The following is a 10544-nucleotide window of genomic DNA, read 5'->3' on the forward strand; positions in this document are numbered from 1 at the left end:
ATGTTAAATGGGTATTTTGGGCTTTTTTATTTTATTTTTAAATTCTGACCGTACAGATGTGATCTATATACTTGATTTTAAAGGGATCAGCTCTTGAAGTGTTGGATTCCAACACATAGGTGGGTTTTTATAAAGTTCGAAAAATCAATGGTCCAAAATTTTCGAGGCTCCAAACATCATTTTTTCATTGAAAACACATGATCCAGGTGTGGATTCTTAGTAAATCGACTATGCCCAACACATTTATGAGGCCGGAACTGCATAAAAAGCATCGAAGAAGCCCGAAAAACCCATTTAGCATGCGGTTTAGCACAAAATTGGTTTAGCACAGACCCATTTTCCTATATATATATATATATATAGAGAGAGAGAGAGAGAGAGAGTAATTGGAATATGAGAACTAGAAATATGGGCTTTTCTAACACTTTTTTTGCAAATCCAACCACGTGGATGTGCTTGGCATGGTGAATTTGCTCGGAATTAACCATTGGATTATGTACTTTTGATGAGAAAATGTGATTTTTGAATGCTTGAATATTTATGAAGATTATGAGCTATTGATTTTAAAACCTTAAAAAAACACATTTATGCATCAAAATTGGAATCCACACAGTTAGATTCAAGAGAAAAGAACAAAAAAATCATGAAAATAGTGGTTCTCACATTAGTTCTCATATTTTCAGTTCCCATATTCTAGTGACTCTCTCTCTCTCTCTCTCTCTCTCTCTCTCTCTCTATATATATATATATATATATATATATATATATATATATATATATATATATATATAAGGTAATTGAAATATGTAAACCAGCAAAATATGTAAACTGATGTAACAAAATTTTTATAAGTTTTTTTTTTTATTTTTTCTAAAATTTCATCATATGAATACGATCTAGATGCTTGGTTTTATATAAACAGACTCTTAGATCATCCGATTACGATGTATAAAAAAGATTTTTTAAAGCTTGAAAATCAGCTTAAAATTTTCGTAAATATTCAAGCATACAAAATCACATTTTCTGATCCAATTATGATGATCCAATAGTTGTTTCCAAGCAAATGGACCATTTTGAATGCTGCACGGTTAGAGTTGCAAAAAAACCTATGAAATTCTTGATTCATACTAGTTTACATATTCTAATTTCATATATATATATATATATATATATATATATATATATATATATATATATATATATAAAGGGTATCCCTCCATTAGCATTTTTAAGTCTATCTATTTTGGTTTTGATGGCTGGCAAGTTTATATTTCTTGATTTCAATATTATACGAGTATTGTTCCTATTAGGGGTGACAATCGGATCGGGTTGGCGGGTCAGCATACCTCAACCCGAACCCGACCCGTTTATTAAACGGGTCGGCTGTGGCAAACACGAACCCGACCCGTTTAATAAACGGGTAACCCGACATGACCCGCCAACCCATTTATTAAATGGGTTGGGTCGGGTAAACGGGTTTTCAGGTTCGCGGGTCAGGTTGGCGGGTCGGGTTGGCGGGTTGACGGATCGGGTTTGCGGGTCGGGCAGACGGGTTGGCGGGTTGACCCACCCGCCTAACCCGTTTATTAAACGGGTCAGCCGGGTTGGCGGGTTGGCATACCCCCAACCCGAACCCAACCTGTTTAATAAACGGGTTACACGGGTCGACCCGTTTATTAAACGGGTTGGCTTAAGCCCAACCCGAACCCGCCTAAGAGGCGGGTTGGCGGGTCGGGTTGGCGGGTCGTGTCAGAAATTGCCACCCCTAGTTCCTATCCACTATAATTATCTAAAAATACTAAAATGTCATAACCTAGAAGCCCATGCATCAACTAGTAAAAGTATTAACTAGTCATATTTTATTGTGAAGTACCATGGGAATGAAATTAAGTTAAACAACCAATTAAAAGAAGAGAAGATATAAATAAAGCTTGTCATATCTTTTAATGTGATTTCTTCTAATCAACAAAGAAAAATGATTCGTGGAGGATTGTCTGAGTTCTCCGAACATTCCACATTCGAATCCCCCTGTTAGCCTCCCGAGCGAACCTGGTGTACTGCCTTTGTGCGCTGGGTTGTGCACCTGAACTTTGCTTCTGAACACAGTTGGTTCTAACAGGACCAGTTTAAAGTTCACTCTTGGGCATGCCAGACCGAATGCACCCTACACCTAAGTGATCCAACCATGGTATCAGGTGCCATTAATCACAGGGATCCACAGCATTGCATTGACCCCTAACCAGTGGCGGAGCCAGGGGTGGGCATGGGTGGGTGGTCGCCCACCCCAGAATAGGGGTGGAAAAATCTGACACGACCCGCCAACCCGCTTCTTAGGCAGGTTCGGGTTTGGCTTAAACGGGTTTGTGTCCTAAACGGGTCAACCCGCCTAACCCGTTTATTAAACGGGTCGGGTTCGTGTTAAGGGTATGCCAACCCGGCTGACCCGTTTAATAAACAGGTTAGGTGGGCCAGTCAACCTGTTTACCCAAACCCGACCCGCCAACCCGTTTACCCGACCCCTACTGCCAATCAGAATTAATTGCTTGGAAATATGTGTTGAGCCTTATTCCAGTCTCTAATAATGTCGTTGTTGAATCATCAAGATGGGATATTGTGTATCTAGAAAATAAGACATTGGAGGGCTGCCAACTAGGGGTGGCAAAACCTGACCCGACCCGCCTCTTAGGCGGGTTTGGGTTGGGCTTAAGCCAACCCGTTTAATAAACGGGTCGACCCGCGTAACCCGTTTATTAAACAGGTTGGGTTCGGGTTGGGGGTATGCCAACCCGTCAACCCGGCTGACCCGTTTAATAAACGGGTTAGGCGGGTGGGTCAACCCGCCAACCCGACCCGCCAACCCGACCCGCGAACCTGAGAACCCGCCAACCCGACCCAACCCATTTATTAAATGGGTTGGCGGGTCGTGTCGAGTTACCCATTTATTAAACGGGTCGGGTTCGTGTTTGCCACAGCCGACCCGTTTAATAATGGGTCGGGTTCGGGTTGAGGTATGCTGACCCGCCAACCCGTCGGGTCGACCCACCAACCCGACACGATTGCCACCCCTACTGCCAACTAGGGGTGTCAACGGCGGGTTGGGTTTGGTTTGGACTCAAGTGATACCAGACTTGGACCTGTTTTTAGGTATGTATCAGGTTCGGATCCGAGTTTAATCGGGTTTACTATAAGAAAAATCATACCGGACCCGTTAAGAACTACATGAACCAGACCCCCACCATACCCGGTAAAACCATATTTTTTTATCATTTTTACGTTGAAAAATTGCGGGTCTTAATCGGAACTCAGATCGGGTCCGGGTTTGGTATAAAATTTCACAAACTGTACCCAGGTCCATGTATTAATAGTCTGGACTCGGGTCTTAATCAGGTTTTATTATTTATCACCAAATTTGGTTCAGGTCGGGTCCGGGTAAACCAGGCCCATTGACACCCCCTACTGCCAAGCCTTGATGTCAGCTCATGATGTGATGACTGACAAGTTGCCTCTGGGTAGCATTCTGTGAAAAACTATGTCCTAAAATGCCTAGCTCGTTTCGAATTATCGGAAAGATAAATGTAACTGGTAGGGGTTAGCTTAACTCCAGCTTACCTATAAAAAAAAAACACTGATCCTCACTCTGCTCTCCTAAGTCATCTCTATCTTCATACCACTATTTGGGATTTGGTTGATGCAAGTTGTTTCCATCAAATCACACTCCACATATGTGATCTACATTTGAATTACCGAAATCCGACTTGTTTGCCGGATATTTTGCTAATTCAAAAATCAACAATTGAGAAAATACAAAATTTTGAGATTTAAAAAATTGTTTTATAAAAAAATACGATCCAAGGGCTGATTCTTATTAAATCAACCATGTTAATTTAAACAAAGCAACTTGCGTGGGGGTATGAAGATTGGGATGACATAGGGGATGAGTGGAACCAAATTGTCACTATATAACTATATAAAAGGATATGATACTTTCAGTTTTAATATTTATTGTATTTTTTTCTATTTTATACTTTAGCTTTTTATAGTTTAAATATATTTTTATTTACAAGTAATTTTATTCTTAAAATATATAAAGAAATCTTGAGTCATTCTAATTTGCTCGATGGATTGCTGCAGCACAGCTGAGATTTGCCCGGCTTCTAGGTTGCCAACCATGTACAGCTAGAGACCTTTGCTCTTTGGCCTTCTTAAGGCCAAGAGAGGGCCCAGTATCAAAGTCAGGTGGGGCCCACAACAAGTTGTACGAAACTTGGGCCGGGCAGTATGCCCCACTATGGAAGGAAAAGTGGGCCCACCTTACACCTCTTGCTAGCCCCTCAGTTTTGGGGATGTGTGCAATACTAAAAAAGTTAATGTGAAGTACAGTACGATAGTTACTGAAAAGGGTTGCTACGAATCTGTGACAAATATGGCGATATCTATAAAAAATATTGCCTATATATCGTGAAAAATTGCCTGAAAGTTTAAAATGGTAATTTTTCGTGAGATTTTTAAACCGTGATAAATATCATGATATTTATAATTTTAAAAGATATTTATCGTTAAAACCTTAGAGATTTTTATTTTAAAATGTGTTTTATTTATGTTTTCTTATAAAAATTAATTTTTTCTATTTTAATTTACTTTTTATTTCCAAAATTTTGCTGAAAAAAACATAAGATTCTAAAAAAAAGTTAAATCTCCCGAGCTTTTTGCCTGTCAAGATTTTGCCGTTTTTAACTTTTGTCACTATGGTTACTACCTTACCAACATCCCCTCTCACTAAGGGTGTCACTAGGTCTGGTTTGCCTGGGCTGGACCTCAACCAAACCCTATAGGGTCTAGGGATGGCAATGGACCGGGGCCGGGTGGGGGGCAAGGTCTCCACCCTTGCCCTGTCTCAAAATCCGAACCTCCATCCTCACATGGGGATGGATTTTAACCTCCACCCCCGCCTTCATCCCCGTTTCATGTCCTCCATCCTCGATTCAAATGGGGGAGAGGCGGGCCGGGGCCCCGTTTTTCCTCATTCTATTGTCATCCCTTAAAAGGATTGGGGATGGAGTGGAGAGGGGCGGGGATCAAGATGGGGATGGGGCAAGGCGGGGGAAACCGTAAGTCCATCCCCGCACGAGGATGAATGTTAACCTTCATCCCCGGTCCAAACGGGGCGAGGTGGGGCGGGGCTCCGCTTTCCCCTGGTCCACTACCATCCCTAATAGGGTCAGAGAGTATGATGATAAATAAGAAGACCCGATTAAGATCCGGTTCTAGACTTGAAGGTCTGATTAATACATGGACCTGGGTATAGTTTGTGAAATTTTATACTAGACCCGGACTCAACCTGAGTTTTGATTAAGACCTGCAATTTTTCAATGTAAAAATGATAAAAAAAATTATGGTTTTACCAGGTATAATCCGGATTTGGTTCATGTAGTTCTTATCAAGTTCGGGTATGGTTTTTCCTATAGTGGAACCAATTAGACCCAGGTCTGAACTCGATACCATACCCAGAAATCTAGTCCAAGTGATCTGGTTTCACCTGGGTCTGAACCAAACATGATCCGTTGACACCCTACCTCCCCACCAATTGCCAGAAGTGTTGGAAGAAACTCCTAGTGAATCCATCAGGCACCGGGAGACTCTTACCGTCTAACTTGCAGCACAACTATCGAATGCCCACTGTTTGATGAGATAGAGTGAGCCAAGTTTTGAAAACATGGTCCAAACCTAGCCCTGATGGGCAAAGCCAGGGGCCACCTGCCTTAAATTATTGGCTTCCAGTCATCGCCAAACTCATAGCCTCCACTGGAATCTCATTGTTGCGACTTCCGAGACATTTTGATCAAACCCAGCCATCTAGATGTATGGATTCAGCATGCTCAATTTGATAGGAATTAACCCTTGGATTGTTTTTTTTATGAAAATTATGAAATTTTAAATCATAAAATTTGGTTACTTTATGGTCATGAATTGTTGAATTTCCAGAAAATCCTGTGCACTGTGATTGAAATTCCGATATTCACTAAATGAATCATGTAGATCACATCTATGAGGTCAAATTTGAGTTCTTGCTTAAAAGAAAAGCAAATCATGGGCTGGGCTGGGCTGGGCCGGCCGGTCCCTTGACAGGGCCTGTACTGGTTGATTCAAGCTCAGCCTATCAGCGGACCAGGCCTAAGCCAGGTTAAGGCATGGCTTAACCTTAGAAAAACATAGTCCAGCCCTGGCCAAAATGTGCTACTTTAGTAATGTCAAAACAAACATATTGTGTGAATACATTTTACAACTTATCCATATCAAAATTTAAATTTCAAAAATTAAAACATATGCTGAATATATAAACTTTAAAAATGATTAAATTACAGAAAAATAATGTATCAAAAATAACAAATTAATTTCTAGTAAATTAAGACTACATGAATATAGACATAACACACATGTCCGCGCATGCCGCTCACAATTTATTTATACGACCATTGGAAAAACTTGACAAATCTCACTAATTTATTAATTCATGACTTTTCTCCATAATCATCCCTCCCTTATAGGGCATACCCAAAATCAACCTTCCGATATGCCATTTTCCAAAATCATACCCCTCTTTTTGCCAACCATGGCAAAACCATCCTTCAGGCCATAGTGACAAAAGTTAAAAAGGGCAAAATCTCGGCAGGCAAAAAACTTGGGGGATTTTGAATTTTTTCATAAATCTCAGGTTTTTCTCGGCAAAATCTTAAACATAAAAAATAAATTTAAATTATAAAAAAATAAGAAAATATAAATAAAACACATTTAAAAATAAAAATCTCAAGGGTTTTCACGATAAATATCTTTTAAAAATATCACGATATTTGTCACCGTTTGAAAATCAAGCAAGAAATTGCCGTTTTAAACTTTCAGGCAATTTCTCGTGATATATCGGCAATGTTTTTTATAAATATAGCGATATTTGTCGCAGAGCTTCAGGCAACTAGACATGATGGAAGGATGAGTTTGACACAACATTTTGAAATATGAGGACTATTGTGGGAAATGTATAAGGACGATTGTGGGAAATGAAATAAGGTAGGGACCATTATGGAAAAACACTCTTTATTCATCTGTTTCATCCCAATTTTTATAAAAGGAAACTTGTTCCATCCCAAACAAAACAAAACTAGCTTTTGTATTACAGCCATGCATTTGTTCCATAACTATGCTCCAAATTAAGTCATATTAAACTCATTAATTAGGACTGATTAAGAGGGTAGGATGCTTGCATGGTAATGCCACAAGAGCCTCTCTTGTCCTCAACATCACGTTTCATCCTTACGTACCCTTTCTCCCCCCAATCTTCACCCCATGAGTTCTTCACTATCCAATACTTGGTTGTGCCATCATCTCCGTATCCAACGGCTGTGACTCCATGGTTGAGATCGGTTCCACAGCGTCCATCAAGTATGCCCTCAGAGTAGAACTGAAAGGCGAACCCGCCAGCATCAATGGCTACAGAAACTGGCTGGTTTGCCACTGCACTCTGCAGTGCAGTTTCATCGTTGGAGGGCACGTCTGCGTAACCGCTTATGCTTACTGCATGGTGGGATGCTTTGGAGGTGTCGCACGTACCGTCTGCCGCCGAGTAAGGGTAATCGGATTCCGTTGTCAGACCGCCTACGGTTTGGACGTATCGGAAGGCTTTGTCCATGTAGCCTCCGCTGCAACCCTTGTTGCCGTCATCAACGTCGCAGTCTAGTAGTTGTTGCTCTGAGAGGGAGACCAAGGTACCTTTCTTGATCATGTTGATGCCCTCTATTGCCGCCACCGCTGAAAATGCCCAGCAGCATCCTGCTCAACACAGTGAGACGTCTTGGTTCAGTAAAATCTTCCTTTACGGTGATCGACGAGTAATTCTGCAACCAGCCCAAAGGGGGTTGGCACAGTAGGGTGGGGGCCTTGGCTGCTAGATGGGTAGTCAAGGTTGGATTATGAGGCTGAGTCAGCTCTTCCCGCAAAATGCAATTACTTTGGTTTATAAAAAAAAAAAAGGTACTCTACCCAGTGATGGGTGTTAAAAAAGCCGCAAGCAAAAAACAACTGAAAGAAACAATAAATAAGAATGATCTAACCAAACACAGCAAGAACACACAGATTTACGTGGAAAAATCTCTCTTCAAATCCAAATAAGAGTAAAAAAATCATGACCACTCAAAGGAAAAAACTCTATTCCTCTTTTTCGACTGTTATAAAAGAGAAAGAAAAAAAAATTATACAAGGCAAGGGCGACAACCTTAAACCTAAACAAACTGGGGCTGATCCATAAAAAAATCAGGTCTCAAACATAAGCCCTAAAAAAATTCTTCCAAGGGGCACGACCCCCAGACCCCCGCTCGCTGAACACGCAAGAGACTCGCAGTGGAGAAACCCCCGAACTCTTTTCTGCAAAGGCAAAAACTCTAAATCAAGCTCCACAATTCATCAGTGGGATGGTGTGCATCTCAACCCCACTCTATCGTCAGAATACCTTTGCAAGGTAATGAAAATCCATGCCATGCTTCCCAACTCTCTTTGTCTGTCAGGAGAGGTCATGAGCCCTAGGAGATGAGTCAAGCTAGGGTTCATTTGACCTCATCCCAGTTTTTAAGTAGTTGGGATCCAAACATGAAAAATCTCATAAGGAGGTTTAAGAAAGTCAATACGTAGTGCGGAATCCAAACAGGAAATGATGTCCATAAATGCGTGGCATTGATTTTGTTGAGTAGGTCCCACATGAGGTGTCGTGGTGCCATGCTATGTTGCCATGACACCCTGTCCTGCCAAGTGGGACCCACTAACTATTTTTGGATGCTAAGCTAGACAGTTAGTCTTTTTTGTTTTTTTGGTTATCATGAAGGAACCCTCGTCTAGAAGGAGGCCACTTAATGGGCTCGTCTAGAACCAGAACACTTAATGGGTCTGCCTTCCTGTTAAGTAAAACTCTGGGTTGAGACACATGGGTAACTGTCTTTTGTTGGTATTTCACAAAAACCTTGTAAAACACCATTTCACCGGCTCCATTAGTGTGTCTCGTGTGTGCGCAAAAGAGAGAGAGAGAGAGAGAGAGACCACATTGGCCTTGATTCTTGATTGGTGTTACAGCCTTTTTGTCCCTCCAATCAACACTGGCAGGCAAAGATGCATCCCCAAGACTAAAACGGGTCCTGTTTCTAGGAAGGTGCTTAGCCTTGTATCCCAAGCGAGTGGATCTGAATTCCAAGTTGGTCATATCTGCAAACTGGTTGTCCTTCAACCTGTAAGAACGGTTTACAGAATTGAACAGATTGATCAATCGGACGTTGTGCCTGTAAATCCTGAAACGTTCCTCCTTCTCATTTTCATCTTTGTATGATCGATTGTACCTCTGAATCCAACTTTGGTACCTCCCAAGTAGATCGTGTTCTGGAGTTTCATGTAGGCTCTCGTAGCCACTGCACGTGGTTTGAGGGACCAAGCTCGACATGGCCAGAAGGAACAAGACGGTCAAGAAAAGCCTGAGGGAAGTTGAGCTATCCATCATGATCACCAGCAGATGGCTTTGCATCAGTTTGCTTTTAAGGTGGTGAACGACATGAACAGAACATGAGTTTTGGGCTTGCAAAGTTAGGTTGCTCTTCTGTTATGGTGACTAATTGCGTATACGTCTCTCTCTCTCTCTCTCTCTCTCTCTCTCTCTATATATATATATATATATATATATATATATATATATATATATATATATATATATATATATCATAATAAGGAACTGTTCATAAATTCATGAGACGCTAAATAGTTGCTTCTCTCTTGCAGTTAGTTCGTGTATAATTTGTTGTGCCAAATGCATGAATGTTAATTTCGTTGCTTGAAACAGTAATATGGTGCACATTATGCATTCCGTGATGTATATCTTTTTTTTTTCAATGGGTAAAGAGATGTATCACTACAAGAAAAATGTTAATTAGCGATAGAAATTTGTGACGGATTTTTTTTATCGCAAATTTGCGATGGATTAGCTAAAGAAAACTAGCCATCGCCAAAATTTGAATTAGCGACAGACAAATTTCGTCGTGAATTAGCGATGAATTCTCGATGAAAAAATTGTCTCAAGTTTTGTCGCAACTTTACGAAGGATGAGCGGCAAAAATTTTTTGTCGCTAAGTTTCGATTTAAACCGACTCATCTTGGGTGCAAAATTCTCTCTCATTACCCCAAATCGGCTTCCCCGTCCGAACGCCGGCCTCCTCTCCCACGACCACAGCTCCATGAGCGCTAGGAGCACGTCCTTCTGCTGCTTTATCTCCCCGAGAGACCCCTTGAGTGCATCGTAGATGCCCACCTTCTTTCACCCGTCGCCGAAGTGTTGCTCCAGGTGGTTAAACCACGAGAAGCACGAGAAGAGAGGGTATCTCATGAATTTGCAAACGCAGCCCATACACAGAAGAGGGTGTCTTGGTGGATCAAATCTCTCTCTCTTTCTCTTTCTCAATCTCTCAAATTTTACTAGGGTTTTATTTTCTCCATTTTCTTCTTTGAGTCTACCCTTGTTATTG

At 41.1% G+C, this 10544-nt stretch overlaps 1 protein-coding gene across 1 annotated transcript; it reads right to left on the bottom strand.

The window, feature by feature from the left end:
• Positions 1-2931: 2931 nt before the first annotated feature.
• On the bottom strand, positions 2932-9472 carry LOC149820010 (vignain-like). Its single transcript, XM_089981725.1, has 3 exons — positions 9079-9472; positions 7231-7821; positions 2932-2966 (listed from the first exon to the last, which is right to left on the bottom strand). The coding sequence occupies exons 1-3, from the start codon at positions 9470-9472 to the stop codon at positions 2932-2934; spliced, it is 1020 nt and encodes a 339-aa protein (XP_089837851.1).
• Between the last annotated feature and the right edge of the window lie 1072 nt (positions 9473-10544).

The sequence above is a fragment of the Nuphar pumila genome, chromosome 12 (assembly GCF_984573655.1).
Source record: "Nuphar pumila chromosome 12, dmNupPumi1.hap1.1, whole genome shotgun sequence".
In the NCBI taxonomy this organism is placed as follows: Eukaryota; Viridiplantae; Streptophyta; class Magnoliopsida; order Nymphaeales; family Nymphaeaceae; genus Nuphar; species Nuphar pumila.

Coding starts and splice junctions, on each gene's coding strand:
- LOC149820010 (XM_089981725.1), bottom strand. CDS start 9,472: ATGTCGAGCTTGGTCCCTCAAACCACGTGCAGTGGCTACGAGAGCCTA. Junction 7,822..9,078: donor CAAGAATCAAGGCCAATGTG/GTCTCTCTCTCT, acceptor TGTGTTGAGCAG/GATGCTGCTGGGCATTTTCA. Junction 2,967..7,230: donor ATCCTACCCTCTTAATCAGT/CCTAATTAATGA, acceptor GGTCGGCTGTGG/CAAACACGAACCCGACCCGT.